Source organism: Phytophthora sojae (genome assembly GCF_000149755.1).
Source record: "Phytophthora sojae unplaced genomic scaffold PHYSOscaffold_3, whole genome shotgun sequence".
Taxonomy (NCBI): Eukaryota; Oomycota; class Peronosporomycetes; order Peronosporales; family Peronosporaceae; genus Phytophthora; species Phytophthora sojae.
Window position 1 is genome coordinate 927915 of NW_009258117.1, and position 20613 is coordinate 948527.

General features: G+C 54.4%; 8 protein-coding genes across 8 annotated transcripts; 5 read left to right on the plus strand and 3 right to left on the minus strand.

Moving 5' to 3' along the window:
• Positions 1-2566: 2566 nt before the first annotated feature.
• Positions 2567-4429, plus strand: PHYSODRAFT_327681 (hypothetical protein; the record flags this gene model as incomplete). The annotated part of the gene is made up of 4 exons (XM_009523841.1): positions 2567-2624; positions 2749-2837; positions 2915-3278; positions 3648-4429. The coding sequence occupies 4 exons, from the start codon at positions 2567-2569 to the stop codon at positions 4427-4429; spliced, it is 1293 nt and encodes a 430-aa protein (XP_009522136.1).
• Positions 4430-5390: 961 nt separating this feature from the next.
• On the minus strand, positions 5391-6774 carry PHYSODRAFT_543046 (hypothetical protein; the record flags this gene model as incomplete). Its single annotated transcript, XM_009523842.1, has 4 exons — positions 5391-6131; positions 6220-6305; positions 6380-6453; positions 6527-6774. 4 exons carry the CDS (start codon positions 6772-6774, stop codon positions 5811-5813), a joined length of 729 nt encoding a protein of 242 aa, XP_009522137.1. The 3' UTR covers positions 5391-5810.
• Positions 6775-6915: 141 nt separating this feature from the next.
• On the plus strand, positions 6916-7299 carry PHYSODRAFT_327683 (hypothetical protein; the record flags this gene model as incomplete). Its single annotated transcript, XM_009523843.1, has 1 exon — positions 6916-7299. One exon carries the CDS (start codon positions 6916-6918, stop codon positions 7297-7299), a length of 384 nt encoding a protein of 127 aa, XP_009522138.1.
• Positions 7300-8097: 798 nt separating this feature from the next.
• PHYSODRAFT_492774 (hypothetical protein) lies at positions 8098-9012 on the plus strand (the record flags this gene model as incomplete). The annotated part of the gene is made up of 2 exons (XM_009523844.1): positions 8098-8301; positions 8452-9012. The coding sequence occupies 2 exons, from the start codon at positions 8098-8100 to the stop codon at positions 9010-9012; spliced, it is 765 nt and encodes a 254-aa protein (XP_009522139.1).
• A 248-nt stretch (positions 9013-9260) lies between these two features.
• Positions 9261-9488, minus strand: PHYSODRAFT_489231 (hypothetical protein; the record flags this gene model as incomplete). Its single annotated transcript, XM_009523845.1, has 1 exon — positions 9261-9488. A coding segment is annotated over one exon (228 nt), but the record flags the coding sequence as incomplete, so codon positions are not given.
• A 581-nt stretch (positions 9489-10069) lies between these two features.
• PHYSODRAFT_558163 (hypothetical protein) lies at positions 10070-14139 on the minus strand (the record flags this gene model as incomplete). Its single annotated transcript, XM_009523846.1, has 5 exons — positions 10070-10685; positions 10824-10989; positions 12376-12506; positions 12981-13140; positions 13699-14139. 5 exons carry the CDS (start codon positions 14137-14139, stop codon positions 10114-10116), a joined length of 1470 nt encoding a protein of 489 aa, XP_009522141.1. The 3' UTR covers positions 10070-10113.
• A 1227-nt stretch (positions 14140-15366) lies between these two features.
• On the plus strand, positions 15367-17289 carry PHYSODRAFT_492420 (hypothetical protein; the record flags this gene model as incomplete). Its single annotated transcript, XM_009523847.1, has 7 exons — positions 15367-15453; positions 15538-15690; positions 15784-15887; positions 15972-16485; positions 16554-16643; positions 16719-17015; positions 17089-17289. The coding sequence occupies 7 exons, from the start codon at positions 15367-15369 to the stop codon at positions 17287-17289; spliced, it is 1446 nt and encodes a 481-aa protein (XP_009522142.1).
• A 483-nt stretch (positions 17290-17772) lies between these two features.
• PHYSODRAFT_543049 (putative lon protease) lies at positions 17773-20446 on the plus strand. The gene is made up of 3 exons (XM_009523848.1): positions 17773-19652; positions 19725-20060; positions 20132-20446. Exons 1-3 carry the CDS (start codon positions 17782-17784, stop codon positions 20370-20372), a joined length of 2448 nt encoding a protein of 815 aa, XP_009522143.1. The 5' UTR covers positions 17773-17781; the 3' UTR covers positions 20373-20446.
• Positions 20447-20613: the final 167 nt, after the last annotated feature.

A 20613-nucleotide genomic window follows, 5' to 3' on the forward strand; every position in this document is an offset into this window, starting at 1 on the left:
GAACAGTAGATGGCTCAGCAGCTTGCGCATCAGGCGCGTCCATGTGCCCGGCATGCCGGCCAGGCCCATAGGCGCCACGTTCCAATGATATATCTCATGGTTTGTCCTGAATGCCGTGTACTGTTTGGACGTCGGAGACATACGCATCTGGTGGTATCCACTGGCGAGGTCGAGAATCGAGAAGATCACTGCTCCCACCATCCGATCAAAGAGCTGCTCGATGTGCGGCAGCGGTATCTTGGCAACCTCTGAGGCCGCATTCACCAAGCGATAGTCAATGACCCATCGAATGGGCATGTGCGGATTGTTCGAATGTAGCCACTCCAAGCGTGATGGGAATTTGCCAGTCGCGGGATCCTTTTTGGGCACGCCAAAGATGTTTGATACCCATGGGGAGTCCGACACTTCGATCCAGTTCTTCTTCAGCAGCTCTGCCACAAAGGTGTCCAATGCCTCCTGCTCAACCTTCGAGAGACGGAAGGGGGCGCGGTTGCTGGGCGTCGCACCTGGTTTCAAGACCACTTCGTGCTCGATTGAGCGGCTCGGTGGTAATCCAGGCGGCAACTCTGACGGAAAGACATCTGCGAACTCGTCAAGTACTGCTTGAAGCTGCGACGGCACGGACTTCACCTTGGGCGACGACTTCACCGTGACATTATACAGTTCGGCGTACTCGTCGGCCTTCACCTTTGTCTCAAACTCTGCCGCCGAGAGGACACACAACGACGATGCCTCCGTGTCGTCATCGCCTTCGTTGTCAAAGATGCGTGGCAATGGATGACATTCTAGCGCTGTTATCGAGCTTGGCCCCAAAGGCATACTGAAGTAGCCTGCCTTTACACGAGCGTCAAGCTGCTGCCGCAGATTCGGGGGCAGGGGGTGCTGAAGGAACTCAGGTTCCACTTCCACTGAAGCCACTGACGGTCCCGCTACCTCGAGACTGTCGTTCACCGAACTGAAATCATGCACTTAGCGCTTGTTGGGGAACCGCATCACTCCGGTTTGCCAGTCGATAACCGGGTGAACTGCACCAGCCATGGAAGCCCGAGGATCACGTCTTGATTTGTCGACACTTCCCACTCAATGAGGGAAACTCCGTTGAAGTCTCTGCCAGCAAAGCTGATAGTCTCCAAACATTGTTGCGCCGTACGGGCCGGCGTTGTCGTACCGTAAAAGCGCTCCGCCGTGACCTTGGTGGACTCAACGCAGTTTTGGGCGAGGCCAGGGCGCACAATGTTGCGCTCTGCACCGCTGTCGATCAAGATTCGCACTGCCTGCCCGTTCATCACCCCCTCGAATCGCAACAGTTCACGATTGGGTGACGGCTCGGTGGCGATGGACACCATGTTCAACTGCAAGCTGTCAATGACCTCGACGTGGTCGTCACGGCTGTCTACGTAGTCGTCTTCGTCTTCGTCGGATACGTCGTCTTCGACATTGCGGCGGAACGAGCCCTGGTTAGCGCGGAAGGACCCGCGCCCTTGTGGAGGACGAGATACACCCTGGGGGTTGTTGCGCGCTGGCCTCTTTAGACACGTGGCCAGACGATGCCCGGGTTCCTTGCAGTAGAAGCACAGATTACTGCGCAGACACTCGTCGCGAGAAACTAAGCGCGAGCTTCCAATCTCCATCGGTGTCGGCTCCTCGATGCGATGTAACGAATGTTGAAGGCGTTGGCCACCTTGACCTCCGCGGTTCGCATGGGTTCGACGCGATTCTACAGCGTGCGTTCGGTCGTACATCAGTGCAAATGAAATCGCGTCCGTCGTGTTTCGGAACTGGCGCAGCTTGACCTCTTGCCTGATCTCTACGACCAACCCTTTCTGAAAATGCATGACCTTGTCGATATCGCTCATGTCCTCTACCTTGCAGATGATGTGCCGGAAGGCCGACACGTAATCTTCGAGGCAGGCGAAGTTGTTCTGGCGTAGGCGTAGGAGCTGGTCGCGCAGGTGCTCTTGGCGATCGGGGGTCGTGAACTCACTGGTCAGCAGCTCCTCGAACTGCGAGACCGAGTGCAGGAAGTTCCCGTCGTGGGAGACGTACTCGCGGTACCACGCTGCAGCTGGCCCCTTCAAGTTCGCCATCAAGAGTGACAGGGGGCGCTGCTGCGGTGAGTCGGCGCCGTACTTGATGTTCTTCGACTCAAAGTAGAGTTTGGCACTGAAGAGGTTGTCCGCGACGTCGTCGTCCTTGGTGCCGGAGAACTTCGGCATGGAGATGCCCTCGGCACGGTACTCGCGCGTGCCTTGAGAAGTAGAGTCGGGCGACGGTGGTTGCTGCTGCTGCTGCGAGGCAGACTGCTGCTGCTGTTGCTGTTGTAGTGTCGCCGCCATCTGGCGCTGCAGGTCCGCTGTCTGCGCCATGAACTGCTGTTGCTCGCGCATCATTGCCGCGAGCGAGGCGAACATCTGCTGCACGCTGTCCGCGTGCTGCATCGCTGCTTCATCCATGTTTGCGCCAACGCTAGCCACGTCGTCAATAGATGGCTGGGGCGCGCAAGCTCCTCAGTCAAACAAATCAAAGTTTGAAGTCGCAGGCACTCCCTCGAGCGCTGCTTCCGACAATGTCTGCAAGCCACAACGAAGTCACAGACGCTCGACCGGGAGCTCTGCTTCCGACAAGTACCAACCACTTGCTCCAGTGTCCCGAAGGAAGCAACTGGTGCAATTCCGTCCGGCGCTAGCTCGAGCCCGCCTCGGAGCACAAAGACTCCTACTACTAAACTCGTAACGGCCACCGACGCAGATGTTACACTCGGCTGCGCACTGTTTGCAAGTGACAGCCGAGGCGACAAGCGGAAGGTCGAGGTGGGTGCCGCGTATGGACACGCGGAAGTGATTGGGCTAAATGCACCAATGAGATGTCGACACGAAGTGACGTGTGACAATGTGCGTCGCCACTCCTCCCCCAGAAAGAAAAGGAGCGAGCTCGGCGAAAATGGAGGCCCCGTCGGCGACGAGCGGACAAGGCTGCGGACGAGGTCACGCACGCGGCGCACCCGGAGAAGTTGAACGGCGAGAGGTACAGATACAGCACACCGAAAAACGGATGCGAGGAAGACGGCGTGCGCAACGGCAACGCGGGACGGACGAGGCTGGACGGCGAGCACACCGGCGACGGCTTGGCGCTGGACGATGTTGCGGGCAGTAGTGGGAGGGATGCCGTTGCAGTCAGCAACCAGCACCCAGTCACGCCCTTCTCGGTGTGCATCGAGCACACGCGTGCGGGCCGCAAGCCCATGCTTCGGCTCTTGGGGCATGTTGCCGGCGGAGACAGTCAGTTACTGACCAGTGATTTGAGTTTGCTCTGCACTAAATCCACATTACTCTAAATACTAATTTCAGAAATTATTTTCCGATTTTTGGATGTTACTTAAGTTACTTCACACCGTTTTGCTTTACACTGCTGCCAACTTGGATTGGCAAAGGTGTACTGCACGTGGCAATTCACACAAACCTTGATGCAGGCGGTGGAGAGAGCAGATCTGTGCATGGTGCAGTGGCTGTTGAACACTTTCCCGAATTATTCAATTGCCCATGAAATAGTGACGGAATGTGCAAGTCGCGGGGATTTGGGAACTTTGCAAGTACTGGAGGGCAGACGACGGGGCTCGATCGAGTGGTGTAATGCTAGTATTGCTGCAGCTGCGAAAGGAAATCACTGGGATGTGGTGCAGTGGCTGCACGAAAGGACTAAGAGTCTTGCGGAGATAAAAATGCTGGACGAAGAAGTGGTGAACGCTGCGTTCGTTCAGAATAATTTGGAGCAAGCGAAGTGGGCAATCTCGCGCGGTTATGGGGTGGGGGAGCTGAGCTTCACAGAGTGCTCGGAAGTGGAGTGGGAGATTCGATCTGAGATAATTCGGTTCATATTGGAGGGGAATTACGGCAACACAGTGCGAATCGCCTGCTCCGCACTGAAACAAGCAGATATTGGGGACGTGAACTTTGTCAAGTGGCTGCTGACTCTCTTCGAGATCAAAAATGCAGCAGCGGTGGGTGAAGCAATAACTGCTGCCAGTGCTCGAGGTCACTTTGCAGTGGTGAAGACGCTGCTATTATACGCGCGATCGGTTGAACTGTCCTATGACAGATCTGAGGCCATGTTTGCCGCAGCTAGACATGGAAAGCTGGAGATGGTGCAGTGGTTGTTCACGCGCCATCCTTTAGAACGAGCCTCGGATCTATTTCACGAGCAATCGCGTGGTAAAAGTGCTGACTGTCCGACAACAACTACTGCTATGGATGTTGCGGCTGAGTATGGGCATCTGGAGGTGCTTGCATTCCTGCAGACCGTTGATCTTTTTGCGGGGAAGCGACGGAAAGTTGGGGGTCAGGAAGTTTACTTTCAGCTCGGTCATTTGCAGTGCACAACGAATGCGATGGACACTGCAGCTGCAAATGGTCATTTGACGGTAGTGAAATAGCTACACAAGCATCGCACGGAAGGTTGCACAACAGCCGCCATGGACCTTGCTGCAACTAACGCGCACCTGCTCGTTGTGCAGTGGCTTCATCGAAATCGTGCCGAGGGGTGTACGGTGTCTGCGCTGAGTCAAGCAGCACACAATGGACATCAAGAGATAGTGCAGTTCTTGCACTTGAATCGGTCGGAAGGGTGTACAAGTGCAGCGATGGCCAGCGCAGCTACAGCGCGCTTTCACGTTGGGACCAACTGCCGCCCTGAGCTTTCGCATTGCTGTGCGGGCGTGGGGAATCGGAAGTTCTACGACAAACGGCTCGTTATCCTCCTGTGGCTGCGATCTCGCACATCCGTAGACTGCACACCTGCAGCTATGGATGCCGCCGCTGCAAACGGGAATCTGGAGATGTTACAGTGGCTGCACGATAAGTCAACTGCAGGTTGCACAACACAAGCAGTGGACTCTGCGGCTCGGATCGGGCGGTTGGACATTGTTCAATGGCTGCACAAGAATCGATGGGAGGGCTGCACAACTGAAGCGATGGATGGGTCTGGTCATTTGGGAACCGTGAAATGGCTTTACAGTAATCGGTCCGAGGGGTGCACTCCCTCAGCTATGGACGGAGCCGCAGCGCGAGGGCATTTTTCGGTCGTGAAGTGGCTGTTTTTCGACTGCGCTGGTGTTCGGGCGAAGTCAGCTATCGTCTACGCGATTTTGGGCGGGAATTTCGAGATTGCGCTTTTCCTTCACGCACACTACCCCTGTGACTTTAATATCGAGTGGCTATGGAAGATGAAGGGACTATTAAAGAGCAAGCCGCACGCAAACTCGTCTTGGCGGGATATTGAGGCGTGGATGGAGGAAACATTTTAGGTGATGACCAAAGCAACACGCTTGAACTAAAAACAAATCCTTCTTCTTCACAAGACAAACTTTGTAGCAGCAACAAAACATTCTAGTCGACGGTGATACCAAACGCGGCTCTATTCTGGCTGGTTGCTTGCATGCCCAATTTTATTTCGCTTTTGTAAAGAAGGTGGGTATGGGATCTTGGATCCCTCCGCTCCAGGACGCTTCCGAACGATTACTGCAGCGCGACGAGGTGTGCTTGCGCTGTAGTTTGTGTCACATGGTGAGGACTTAGGCGCGTATCGACGGACTGAGTTTTGTGTGGTTTTCTGGTTAGACTCCGAACGGCGGGTACTGCTTACGCCGGGTACTGGCGCTCTCTTTACTGCAGCTAGTAGTCGCGTAGCTTCCATTTCACGGCGCTGCGCTTCCTTTACCGCATTGCTCAGATCTGCGTTTTCGGCGGCTAACGAGTTGATCTAAGGCAAAATACAGCGGCAACAACAACAAACAGAAAAAAAACAATCGTTTGACGTCAGTCGCATTCCCATTCATATAATAATACTCGGCACATGGGTTTTAGAATTACGCGTACCTTTGCATCAAGCCGAAGTGTTTTCTTTTCAGCACGTGCCGCTCTCGCTTGCAGCTTTTGGTTATCCGCCTCAGCCAATGCCAGAGCTGTTTTCGTGGTGTCCAACTCGCGCTGGAGCCGTTCGGCAACGTGCTGCTGTTCCGCCATCCGTGCTCGACTGATGGATGCCCAGTCACGCGCGGACTCGAGTTGGGCCACGTCACGTCTGGCCCCCTGGAGCGCATTCTCGAGGTTCTCGATCGTGGCTCGACTTTCACGGTACTTGGCCTTCGCCTGCCATTGGCAAGACAACCAAAATAAGTGTGAAGGTTTGCAGGTGAAGACAGGTACCCTGCTTTGGTTGATCGACCATATTACGTACGCGGTTGGTGTCCTTGACGAGGGAGACCACCATGCGGTGCACCAGGTTGCTGGGCATGGACGCAAGTAGCGCGGCTGCAACGACACATCCATGTCAGAGATCAACCGCTCTGGAAGCATCAAGTACAGCTAAGTGATAGATCAGCGACCTTCCGCCTCTGGGAACGCCACGATCTTCTCCATGCAGATGGACTCGAAGTGCTTCGTCACGAGCCGGAGACATCTACAGACATTGGAGGATAACAGTTAATACTGCACACGCATCTCAATTGCAATACCATGCTGCCTTTACTTACAGATCCGCGAGCGGCGGCACCTGCCCCCTCCTAATTGGCGTGCTCCGCTGCTTGTCTCGCTCCTCGTCCTCGTCCTCGAGGGTCTGCCGCAGCGCTCGACAGCGCGGCACGTGGATGGGCAGCGAGGCGCTCCCGAAGCCCTGGTGGCAGTGCGGACACGTGGCCACGCGCCTCCGCTGCGCGCGCTCCGACAGGGCCCCGCCGCTCACCTGCAGCGCCGCCAGCGCCCGCACATCTTCCTCGTCCATGGGCATCACAGTTCCGTACGACTTCTCGCGATTCTAGGATTCATGGCTGTTCGGGATTGGATGAAAACAGGATGAACCAATCATCGGCGTTCTTCAAGTTCTTCAAGTTGTTTCAAGGGCACTTCGACGAAGTTGCCGGCCATGGCGCAGCTCAAGGTCGTGGCGCTTGTCGTGCGCTGGGGGCTCGCCAGCGCCAACGCGCGCGACGATGTGTCGTCCGCCATTTCGGACCTGCTGACCGCCGACCTGTCGATGGCTCGGGCCTGCGAGTTGAGCCACGTCGGCTCCGTCGCGTTGCTGGATCTGGTCTGGATGAGGAGCCTCCGAGACGCGGAAACCAGTCGCTGGACGGTGGCCAAACTGCTCCAGAGCGAGCGCCACTACTACCGATGGGAGTTCAGTCAGGCGCTGCAGCAGGCGGTCCGTCGGGATGATTTTGTGATGACGCGGTGGATGCTGCAGCACTTTTCCGGCTGTCTGGTCATGAAAGATGTGGTGGAGGAAGCTGCGCGGAGAGGGGGCTAGCCATGCTGCAATTTCTGGAGAGCGATGGCAGTTGAAGGGGTTCAGTGGAGTGGGTCGAGTCTTAATGAAGCTGCGGAGCATGGTCACTGGAGTGTTGTGCGATGGCTGTCGGAGCGGGTGAAGTGGACCCCAGAGCAGAAAAAGTGGAACTCCACCTTGGTCAGCAGCGCTATCGAGCAGAACAAGCTGGAGCAAGTAGTGTGGGCGGTGGCATCGGGTTATGGCGTTGGAATCCACTATTTTCCGAAGTGTCCGGGGGCAGAGTGGCCATTACGTACGGAAATTATACGCTACTTGGTGAAAGAATTAAAAGGCGAGAAGGTGACGTGGGGTGCATTAGAACAAGCAGCGGAGGTCGGGGATCTTCCTCTAGTCAAGTGGCTGACTGTGCGTCACGTCGATCGATCGGATCTCCCTCCGGCCGCTTTTGCCAGTGCTTTGCAATACGCTGCTCGTGGTGGCCATGTGCGCATACTGCAGTGGCTCTTGGGGTATATCACAGGTGCCTATAGCATTGCAGTTGATATATCTAGGGTCATGCTCGCCGCTGTAGCGAGTGGGAAGGTTGCTGCGGTTCAATGGCTGTGCGAACAGTACACCGATGATTCGGGCGCTAGTTTGTTCGACTATCGGCACACAACTTTTGCTTCGGCGGTGGATGCAGCAGCTTCGAATGGGCATCTATCTGTACTTCAGTACCTACACGGAGCACACGAAGTGAGCTGTAAACAACGTAGGACCCAGGAAGGAAGCGCGCCGGCCGATGCATCTTCCGATCTTATCTCTTCCCAGCGAGTTATGGATAACGCCGCCAGGAATGGTTATCTCGATGTTGTCAAGTGGCTCCACGCTCATCGTTACGAGGGGTGCACGACGGAGGCCATGGATGCTGCTGCTGCAAATGGACACTTGAAGGTCGTTCAGTGGTTGCATCGGAACCGCTCGGAAGGTTGCACCAAAAAGGCGATGGATTCCGCTACCGAAAACGGGCATCTAGAAGTCGTTCAGTGGCTGCACTGGAACCGATCGGAAGGCTGTACAACGTCTGCAATCGATGGTGCAGCGTCAACACATTTCGGGTATTGTCCTGATCGCGACATTGGGCATGTGTGTTCTAGTGCCGCCTCACTATTTTACGAAAACCAATTTGAGGTTGTCCGGTGGCTCCGCTCAAATCGCTCAGAGGGATGCACGACGAAAGCGATGGATGGTGCTGCAGCCAACGGGAATTTTAACATGCTTCGATGGCTGCACGAGAACATTCACGCAGGCTGCACTAGCGATGCCATGGATCGTGCTGCGCGTCTGGGCCGCCTGGACATCGTCGAGTGGCTTCATTCAAAGCGATTACCAGGGTGCTCGCCCCGTGCCTCGGTTGATGCGGCCGCTAAAGGCAACTTGAATATTCTGAAATGGTTGCATTTAAATCTACCGGAGAGCTTGGCAGCTGAGGCTTTGGAGGATGCCGCGGCTCGGGGGCATTTGCATGTGGTGAAATGGCTACTCAGATCCACCCCGGGAAATCACTTCGAGTTAGCTTTGGCGGGGGCAGTGGCATGGGGGGAATTCGAAGCAGCGCTTTATCTCCAAGCGCATCAGCAGCCACGTAACCCCTCGTCGCCAGACCGGACAGACTCACCATACACTGAACTACATCCCGACATTCAAAATTGGATACTTGAGTACTACGGAGAGGCCGGTCTTCCTGCTTGAAATGAAGCACGTTTGATACAAGTGGTTTTGAGAAAGTGGAGCCATCAATTAGGGCGTCAGACGGATCGTACCCGAGTTTCCATGAGGAAGGAGATGTATTTCAAGCCAGGAAAACTTTATGAATGGATAACGTGCATCGTCGCAAGTATTCACTTCAACTTGGCTTTCGTACGCTGGATCTGCTACACCTCATCAACACGAGCGTACACGGCTTATCTGAATCACCCCTTTCAGTGACGCTGGCCTACTTACACGGCGTGCTGCTTGACGGGGTCCCATGGCGCCGTGGGCATGTACGACTCGGGCGAGGCCAGCCTGGCCACCTGCTCGGGCGTCAACTTGATGTCGGCCGCCTCCACGTTGCTCAGCTGACGCTCCGCGTGCACCGACTTGGGCAGCGTCACGAAGCCGTTGGCGAGGCTGAAGGCCACCAGCACCTGCGCGGGTGAGGCCCCGACCTCCTCGGCGATCGAGACCTTCGCAGCCACGAAAGCCAGCAACGAGAAGCTCGGTCTCGGCTAAATCGACCTCTACCTCCTCCACGCCCCAGGTGACAGTGCCACACGCGCAGAGAGCTGGAAGGCACTCGAGGAGCTGCACGAGCAGGGCATCCTCAAGGACATCGGCGTGTCCAACTTCAGCGAAGCCCACCTGGAGAAGCTCTTCAAGACCGCGCGCGTCAAGCCTGCCGTGAACCAGGTGGAGCTGCACCCGTGGCTCATGCGCTCGTCGATCGTCAAGTTCTGCCAGGAGCACGACCATGGGGATGGTCGCGCCACTGGGCAGGGTCTTGGTGGGGATCGTCGGCGTCATTGCTGTTGTCTTGTAGGCACTTAGTCAGTTGACAGGATATTGAAAAGTGAGGAGCGGGGTAGCCTATTCAGCATCGAAGGTGTTTTACGATCATGTTGACATTAGCCAGAATGTCTTCCGTAAGCAGGCGAGTCTGTGAGTACGTTCACAAATACCGCCTACGTATATCGTGGAGGAGCTGACGTAGACGAATTGTGTCGACGTATATAAATGTGTAGGCAGGAATAATATACTAATTACTTCCGTAAGATTAAAGATCAGTATCTGATAGGCAATTTACCGCACAGCCTACGTGGCGATTTGGTAGTTGGCTTCCAGCCAAGCACGAATCTCTCTCGGATACGATAATCCTAGGTAACTAAAGCGGTCAGCGTCACGCCATATTTCCTGTATCTCCTCGTCGTTCCGCAGCTCTCTTTTCTCCTCGTCGCTCGCTTCGTCGTTGCGCTGTGCGTGCAGGTAAACCATGGTTTCGAAACGCCCAGATGCAATTGCGTTATGCATCGCTCGCATCAGTTCAGCTTGGCTGCAATGGGGAGCAAGGCACTGCACCACTGACAAATCTCGACCAGATGCAGCCAAGCGAATCGCCCTAGCTGCGCAACCTTCATAGCGATTAGCAAGTAGCCAGCGTACAACTTTGAGGTGCCCATTAATAGCAGCCGTATTTAGAGCGTCAGGAGTGCATCTCACTGTATATCGATTGCGCAGCCACTCGAGAACATTCAGGTGGCCTTGGCATGCAGCAACGTCCATCGTTTCCTGAGTGCAAACAGCAATTGCTTTGTCGTAAAGCCAATCCAAAACTTCAATATTTCCAGCAGTTGCCGCTCCAGTCATGGCATTAATTGTACACCCTTCTGAACGATTCACACGCAACCATTCGAGAATTTCAATCTGCATCTCCTTGAAAGACTTGCCGCATTTATCCGGTCGAACAGATGCCGCATCCTTCGCGCGTTTAGCGGCAGTCATGTCCATTGCTGCAGTTGTGCAACCTTCGTAGCGGTTACTATGCAGCCACCGCACCACATCCAAGTGACCATTTGCTGTTGCTTCATCCATCGCCTTCGTTGTGCACCCCTCCGAGCGGTTGGCATGAAGCCACATGACAACCTCTAAGTGTCCATTTGCAGCAGCAGTGTCCATCACCGCCGACGACCACTCCAAATACATGACGCGACGGCAATGCCGTTTTGACATGCGATGCTTCTTTTGGATAGATTGGGTCAGGGAGTGAAATAATTGAATCACACCAAGATGACCATTCTTCGCTGCCGCCAGCACGGCTTCGGATGTATGACCACTATTGCATTCGCTCGGAACCTCGAATAGATTCAGATCAAGACTCGCGTCGCTAAAATCCTGGTGAAGCAGCCAGTTAATCATTTCGAGTCTCCCATTAGAAGCGGCCCAAATCATCGCCAGACACGGAGCTTCAGGTTCAGCGATATAGGCAGGATGGATCAGCAGCCATTGGATCACTTCCATGTGTCCCTTTCCACATGCACTTGACCAGATATCCATGTAGATATCTTCTGGGTCGTCCAGCGCTTCGTTTCTCGCAAGGAGCGTCTGCAAAAGCACCAGGTCGCCAACATCGGCTGCTTGTAAGAGTGCGCCTTCAACAACACGAGCTGACTCACCGTAGCCCCCGTCTAGCAAATACCACAGTATGTCCTTACGAGCTGCCCAATTTGTTTCGTAGGATACTTGACTAGTTTCGCCAAAATCCACAATCCCAAATCCATTTGCAATCACCCACTTGACTAGCTCGAGGTCGTTCGCCTGAATTGCGCCGTCCATCACACCATAGATACTTTCTCTGCTATCTGGGGTACTGGTGCGCTGATCCAGCCACTCCACCAGCTCCCAATGACCTTGTTTTGCTGCTTCCCCCAGGCTTTCATCGTTCCATTGAATCCCGCCGTGGGAATTATCTGCTTCCAGCACTTCCAGCACCCACAAGTGGCCACCTTTTGCTGCCTCCACGACTACATTTTCACCAACTGGACAGCCCGAAAAATGTTTCAGTAACCACTGAATCATGTTTTTATCCGCCCGACGGACTGCCTCAGCGGTAGTAAATCTTGTCGCTCTGCAGTAAAGTGGCTACACAAAATTTAGTCCCGCGGAAACTTCTGGTCCAGACCAAATCCAGTAGCGCCGTCGACTCAGCGCGGCTCACTTCACATGCGTGCGCAAGCGTGATGTCGGGGACAAGGAAGTCGGCGACGCACGTAGCAAAGCTCTCGGGGGCATTGGCGGGCAGCTTGTACCACAGAACGAAGGAGACGAGCGTCAGCTCTCCACATGTCGCCATGGTTCAAAGGTAAGCAATTGTAGTCCAGGACTATATTGTGAAAAGTACAACTAACGTTATAAATGGTCCCTTTCGTTGATCTCTTTCGTGGGTGAGTTGCCAAAGGTTGTGGTTGCGTAAACGATCCCGCATTTGATCAAGGCGTCAGTGCGCTGGGCGTCGATATACCACATCACTTCAAACCGCTTGCAAACGATAGCGTGCTCAATCGCTGAAACGATATTCACTTCATCACGATGCTCCAGCAACCACTTGACGACCCCCAAGTGACCGTTCGCAGCGGCAAGGTTCATCGCTTCAGCCGTGCACCCCTCGGATCGATGCGAATGCAACCATTGCACCACTTTCAGATGGCCTCCTGCAGACACCTCGTCCATTGCTGCCGTTGTGCACCCTTATCGTCGATGTCTGTGCAACCACCGCATAGTACTGAAGTGTCCTCCGCTCGCAGCCCCGTCCATTGCATTGGTAGTGCACTGCCCGTTCCTTTTGCCGTGTAGCCACTTCACAACCCTCAAGTTGCCATTTGCTGCGGCACCGTCCATGGCAGCAACTGAGCAGCCTTCCGAGCCGTTTGAGGATAACCAAGTCATAATTGCCTCTTGGTCTTTGTAGAACGAGCTCGGCGCTTTATCAACGCAGCAGTTGCGCGTTGTACGGTCATGACGCGAAGAAATATGGAAGCATTTTGTAGCTGCGTTGTCCATTGCTGCAGTCGTAGCACCTTCCGAACGGTTCCAGTGCAGCCAGCGCACGACTTCCGAGTGCAAGTTACCAGCTGCTTTATCCATGGCAGCAGCAGCACAGCGCACGCCTTCCGAGTGCAAGTTACCAGCTGCTTTATCCATGGCAGCAGCAGTGCATCCCTCCGAGCGATATGCGTGGAGCCACTTGACAACGTCCAGATGACCATTAGCGGCCGCAATATCCATCGCTGCACTCGTGCACCGTGGATATCGTTCTCGTACACAGAGCCTTTTGGTGCTTCTCCCCTCCGGCTGATCTTATGTTTCAGCACCTACGCGATGCAGAAATTTCAGGATCTCAGTGTGTCCATTTCCTGCTGCGCAATCCATAGCTGTATTTCCATGACACTCGAAAAGGATACCAGTCGGATCATGTGAGTAGTTATCCCACAACCATTGAACGATGACTAGCCTTCCGTTTGTTGCGGTCATCATGGCCAAAGCCGGACCATTCATCTCGCCCTGGTAATATTCGACATTCGCGAGTAGCCACTGCACCATCTTCAAATGATTTTGATCGCACGCATTGTACAAAATCGTCTCGTAGACGTCTCTATCATCCGGGTACTCCTCGTTTCTGGCAAGAAGCCACTCCAACATGCCCTGATCACCGAGTCGTGCCGCTTCCGATAGCGAGAACTCTGCAATGTATGCGGCGTCTCCACGTCCCATTTCCAGAAGGTTGCGAATTATTTTAACTCGCGACATCCAGTTCTCTTCGGAGCTATGACGAACGTCGATAGTTGCTAAAGGGAAGCCACTGGCACGCACCCACTTGACCCTTTCCAGATCGTTCTGTGAAACTGCAATATCCAACAACTCATAATTGTCGCTCCAATTCAAATCGATCGTGAGGTGGGCCTGTAACCACTTGACGATATCCCAGCGGTCAACACGAGCTGCTTCAGGTAAGCTCTTCTCGCACCACTCAATGCCGCCATGAGATCTGTCGGCTTCCAGTAGCTGGAGCGTCCACAAATGACCCCCTTTAGCAGCCTCTCGCACCACTTCCCCGGATACGGGGCAACGCGAAAAATGGGCTAAAAGCCAGTGGATCATGGCCAGATCAGCTCGTCTTACAGCCTGCACCAACGCCTGAGAGAATTCCCAGCGGTAATACTCTTGGTTGGAATTGAGAAGACTGGCGATGGTCGACTTGAACCCGCGACGGCTTCTGGTCCAGACCAAATCCAGCAGTTCCAGTGACCCGACCCGACTCAACTCGCAAGCGCGGGCCACGGACATGTCAGCGATCAGGAAGTCGGAGACAACGGCGGTTAAAGTTTCTGGTGCGTTTGTTGGTAGCTTGTGGCGCAGGACGAAGCGCGAGAGCGTCAGCTCCACCATGGACGTCATCGTCAATGATTCTCTTTACGGCGAAAAAGATCTTCGCAAAAATGTGTTTTGCTTTAACCAATCGGATAAACAGGGATGGTAAACTTTTTTATTCATTTTTCTTATACCTTCTTTTATTGAAAAAGAAGATTGGTGCCAGAGGCCGATTTTCTTCTTTTTTCTTATATTGTATCCAATTTTCAAGCTGTTAGTTGATGCGAGGGGAAAGGTCCAAAACGAGCTAGAAAGGAGCAGTAACTACGGTATAATACTTCGAAGTAGTTCATTTGTTGTCTATTCACAGAATTTTGAAGTCATAGGTCACTCCAACAAAGTGACGACTACATTCTTGTCATCCCTTCATGTCCAATATATTCAACAAAATGCCTGCTATATTTTCAGGTATGCTGCCGACTCTGTCTGCGTCGTATATCTATATCCAACGCGAAGGCAACAGTATTACGATCCAGGTCCGGTCGAACCGGTGTGCGCGCTTTTGTTCACTGCAAGGGCACGGCTACGTATAGTCGACTACAATACCGACAGCAGCATATTGTCTAGTTACGATAGAATGAAAAGATTCACTGCCCAACTCTCGATTTAATATCATAGAATGCTACATTTTTACAAGAAACTGGCGGTGAACATTTTATAAGCCCCGTTCTCCTTCCTCAGTCGTCCGTCCCTCAACTCAACTTTTGGAGGACAACAGTCTTGCACGTTGCTCTGCGCTCTCGCAGCCCCAAGTGCACAGGGCTGTATCCGACAAAATGTATGCTTTGTTTTGCTTGATGCAGCGGTCAGGGCGGTTCAGCGGAAGGATTTAGGTGTAAGGGAGGGAAGTCCCCGTGGTGTGCATCGGTATCCGCGGTGAAAGAGAAGTTTTCCGACGCAACTGCCGCAGCAGAAGAAGACCGTTGCCTCAGCCAGTGAAGAACTCACAACTTTTGGTGAAAGATAGATAACCTTCAGAAAAATATCTCTGCCGAAAATGGCTACATCGAGACCACTGTCATTCATATATCTGTTATACATTCTTTACTTTAGGTTTCTAGTGTACGCCTACATAGTGATGCATTTCATCGAATTGAAGCGCGCGATCAAGATAGAGGTCTCGGACTCGGCCGCGTGTGGACGATGCTGCAGCTCACGAGCAGCTTGGTGCGGCGCTCTATCGAGCAGGAGGAGGCCCAATGCGCGTACAACCGCCACGTGCTGACCGAGGTGCGCTGCCGTCTCTATCGAGAAATGAGGGGCCAGGATATCCGAGAAATGACACCCTTTCTGCCTTTCCCCCTATTGCTGTAGGTGCAGAGCGTGCTGGACGAGATGGTGTACGACGTGGAGAGCTGCGAGCACGAGTGCGAGCTTGTGAGGCTCAGGCAACAGCTGGCCACGGCGGAGAGCTCGCTGCAGGAGTTTCAGGAGCGCGAGAGCGAGTTGATACACGAGAGACAGCAGGTCCGACGTTGGCGAAGGAAGAGGAGGAGGATACGCCTGGATACAATTGGACTGACAATAACTGTTGGTGTATTTTATTGTATTATTGGGCAGGCGTATGAGTATGCCGTGAAGGTGGAGCAGGAGGGGAGGACAATTATGGGCAAGCTGAATGAGCACCTGTCGGTTGTGGTGGCGGAGCTCGCCAAGAAGGAAGTGTACGTGGCTACACACAGATTTTTGCTTGTTTTGGTGCATGGACTTAAGAGGTCGATATGTTTTGTGATTTTATTGTGCCATAGGATAGAGAAGGAGCTGCACCAAGCGAAAGAGCAGTTGAAGTTGACGGGCCAATTGTCGAAGGAGCTGGCCAGTGCACAACGTGAGATCCGGGAGCTGCGGCGAGCAAATGATATCCAGTACATTCTTAGGAAGAACAGCTCGGTGCCTTCAAAGCTGGCGTCGGATCCGAGGATACCGCCACGAGTCAGTCATGCTCCTGTGCGGGCGATGTCAGTGCCGGAAGGACTGACGGCAGCAAAGAAGCAGGAGGAGGAGAACGTTTTCTCGCAGCTTCCAGACAAGATCATGCTCAAATTGTTTTCGTTTTTGGATGAAGACAGCATGATCGCGATGAGCGTCACGAATAAAGTTCTCGTCAGAAGAGTGAACGTGATGTTCGGTGTGACGACGCCAAGTACGCTGGCAAATGCCACTCCCCACGGTGCACCCAAGCAACGGCCGCCGTCGCCTCCTACGCGGAAGCAATCAAAGTCTCGCGGGCTCAGCTTCATCGGCTCCTCGGAAAATAACAAGGTAAATGACGCTGAAAAGTTGCGTTGCCTAGTGCTTGAACTAACGTTGTGCGTTGCTTCGCGATGCAGCTCTCGAAGGTGGATGCGATCGTGAAATCCTTAAAACCTGACCAGATCAAGCTCTTCCACGACATGTCAACTAGAGTAAAGACATTAGAGGTAAGTGACCGCTATATTATCCCTAGATTACTGGTGAGAATAACACATGCCTCGCCTGGTCCGCACTTTTGGTAGGCGCATCTGGCTCAAGTGCAGACCGAAAAGGAAGACGTGGCAGCTCGACTGTACAGTGCCGAGAGCGTGCGCGACTTCCTGATGGAGAAACTGAAGGACCTGGAAGACACGCTCGCCAACAGCATGACGACTACTGCGAAGAAGGACGAGCAGGCCGGACTGGACCGCGAGATCATCGGCTTCTTGGACGCCAAGACGCAGGAGTACGAAACGGCGCTGCAGGAGTACGCGCACCAGAACAACGGCCTTCGCATGGAGATCGCCCAACTTCAAGAAGAGCACGCATCCAAGACAAGGGTAGGTGTCCCACTACGGCAGATGCGCGACGGTGCTCACTGTACTAACCACTATCTAACCTCGTACTGTGCAGATCATCCAAGACATGGTGGAGCTGCTGACCGAGGAGAAGAAGGAGCTCGAGCTGCAGATCCGGTCCCAACGCAAGATCCTGGTGCGCGAAGTCAAAGCGCTCCGATCCCAGAACCAGCAGCTCGGCAGCGAGAAGGACCACTACTTCACGCAGCTGCGGCAGCTCAAACACGCGCTGCAACACCTCGACGAGCTCAGTTAATCGATCAAAAGTTGAAGTTACCCCCCAAAGTGATGTACAGCACACATTCCGCATGTTCGAGAAGGTTGGTGTGCGTTACGCAATCACCACTTCACCTCCGATCCGCACAACCGCTTCAGCAGTGCCTCGCTCCTCCAGGTCCTCATGGCGACGGCGGCGCTGCGTCGGTTCGCGATGGCGCGGCCTCGCGCCCACGTGGCCGCAGCCAACCTGCTGCGCTTCCAGCGTGCTCCGGCCTTCGCAGCTGCGCGCGTGAGCTCCAACCCGTTCGCTCGCGGTCCGCACGTGCTGCGCGCCTGGTACTCGACCGACGGCAAAGACGACGACGAAGACAAGAAGAAGAAGGAGGACGAGAAGGAGAAGAACAAAGAAGAGAAGAAACTAAAAGAAGAAGATGATGGAGAAGACGGTGGTGTTGAAGTCGTGATCGACAACGGCCTGGCCACCGTCGGGGAGGGCGACAACGCCCCCACGTACCCGCACGTGCTGGCCATGCCCGCCCACCGCCGCCCGTTCTTCCCCGGGGTGGTGCTGCCCATGACGATCACGAACCCGGAGGTGACCAAAGCTCTCATGTCGCTCAAGGAGAGCGGCCAGAAGTACGTCGGCGTCTTCTTGAAGAAGTCGAGCGGAGACCCTCTGAAATCCGGCGGGGGCGAAGACCTGGTCAAGAACTTGAGCGAGATCCACCACGTGGGTAGCTTCGCGCGCATCGACAACATGCTGCCCTTTGACGCCAACTCGGTGCAGGTTCTGATGGTGTCGCAGCGCCGCATCGCCATTGACGACATCCGCGACGAAGGACCCCCTCTTAGGGTGAACATCAGCAACCTGGACAACCCGCCCTTTGACCCCAAGAGCAAGCTCATCAGAGCCTACTCGAACGAGATCGTCGCCACGTTGAGGGAGATTGTCAAGATGAACCCGCTCTTCAAGGACCACATGCAGTACTTCTCGCAGCGGGTCGACATCCACAACCCGTACAAGCTGGCGGACTTTGCGGCGTCCGTGACGTCGGCGGATGGGGAGGAGCTGCAGCAGGTGATGGAGGAGATGTCGTGCGAGGCCAGGCTGAAGAAGGCGCTGGAGCTGATCACCAAGGAGTTGGAGCTCAGCAAGGTACAGCAGACCATCAAGGAGCAGGTGGAGGAAAAGGTGTCCAAGAACCAGCGCAATTATCTGTTGATGGAGCAGCTCAAGGCCATTAAGAAGGAGCTCGGCATGGAGAAGGACGACAAGGATGCCATGATCACCAAGTACCGCGAGCGGCTGGCTCAGTTCGCGCCCGGCAGCATCCCTGCTAGCGTAAACGAGGTGGTGGAGGACGAGCTGAACAAGATGTCGATGCTGGAGAAGAACTCGTCCGAGTTCAACGTCACGCGCAACTACCTGGACTGGCTCACCCAGCTGCCGTGGGGCAAGGCTACGGAAGAGAATTTTGACCTCGCCAAGGCGAAGCAGATTCTGGACGAGGACCACTATGGTCTGAAGGACATCAAGGAGCGTATTTTGGAGTTCATCGCGGTCTCCAAGCTCAAGGGTGATGTTCAGGGTAAGATTATTTGCTTCGTTGGCCCCCCTGGTGTGGGTAAGACGAGTATTGGCAAGTCTATCGCTAGATCGCTGAACCGTGAGTTCTACCGATTCTCGGTTGGTGGACTCAGCGACGTGGCGGAGATCAAGGGCCACCGCCGCACGTACGTTGGTGCGATGCCCGGCAAGATTATCCAGTGCTTGAAGTCGACTCAGAGCTCGAACCCTCTGATTTTGATCGATGAAATCGACAAGCTTGGACGTGGATACCAGGGAGACCCGGCGTCCGCTCTGCTGGAGCTTCTGGACCCCTCGCAGAATAGCGGCTTCGTGGACCACTATATGGATGTTCCTGTGGATCTTTCTCGCGTCCTCTTCATCTGTACCTCCAACGTGACGGACACTATCCCCGGACCGTTGCTTGATCGTATGGAAGTCTTGCGTTTGTCGGGTTACGACTCGCCGGAGAAGCTGGCGATCGCTAAGGAGTACCTTGTTCCTAAAGCCCGGGAGAAGACCGGCCTCCACAACTCGGAGACGACGCCCGAGTCTCTGGGCTTGACGGACGAGGCTATTCTGACCCTCGTGAAGCAGTACTGCCGTGAGAGTGGTGTTCGTAACTTGGAGAAGCACGTGGAGAAGGTCTTCCGGAAGGTTGCACTCGAGGTTGTTGAAGACATCGAGAGCGCCAAGGCTGCGGAAGAGGCGCAGGAGGCTGGTGAATCGACTGATGTGACGAAGGACACGAAGGGAGTGTCGGAAGACAAGGATCGTTTCCTGATCACCCCCGAAAAGCTGTCGAAATACGTCGGCAAGCCGGTCTTCACATCGTACGTAACTTTCGTATGGATATTGCTACCTGTCCAGCAATACTAACGCTTTATTATGGTTTGTCATTGCAGTGATCGCATGTTCGACAAGCAATTCCCGGGTGTTGTCATGGGACTTGCTTGGACGGCTATGGGAGGAGCTTCACTGTACATCGAGACCACCAAGGTGTACACGAAGGGCCATCGCTCGGGTCTGATCACCACGGGCCAGATGGGATCTGTCATGGAGGAGAGTACCAAGATCGCACACACGTATGCTCGAAGCAAGATGCACGCCATTGACCCGGAGAACAAATTCTTCGAGGAGAACGAGGTGCACCTGCACGTTCCGGAGGGCGCCACACCGAAGGACGGCCCCTCAGCTGGCTGCACTATGGTGACTGCTCTGCTCTCGCTCGCTATGAACAAGTACGTGGCATTGTGCTCTGTGATAGTGCTCCTATACACTTGTCTAAACAATTCTGTTTGTTTTGTTACAGGACGGTGAAGCCGGACCTCGCTATGACGGGAGAGCTGTCGCTTGTGGGCAAGGTGCTGCCGGTGGGCGGCATAAAGGAGAAAACCATCGCTGCCAAGCGGTCAGGCGTCAAGACGCTCATCCTCCCGCTCGGCAACAAGCGTGACTTCGACGAGCTGGAAGACTACCTGCGCCAGGACCTGGACGTGCACTTTGCCGACTACTACGACGACGTGTATAAGGTTGCCTTCGAGCAGGAGTAGACGATATCCAATCGATAGGCGGTCAGCTTTATACTGGGTTAAATATCAAAGCGTGACCAGCGTGTGACCTGAACAAAAACTTCAACTCGGAAGACTATTTGCTGATTAAGTCATTTGGAATCTCACTTATGATTGGCTCTCCTCATTGGGAGCGGCGTTTGGGACCTGGTCGATTAATGTACCTCGTTTGGATAGACGCTCGAGGATTGTGAGGGGACGCGAGGCACGTCGCGTGAGACTT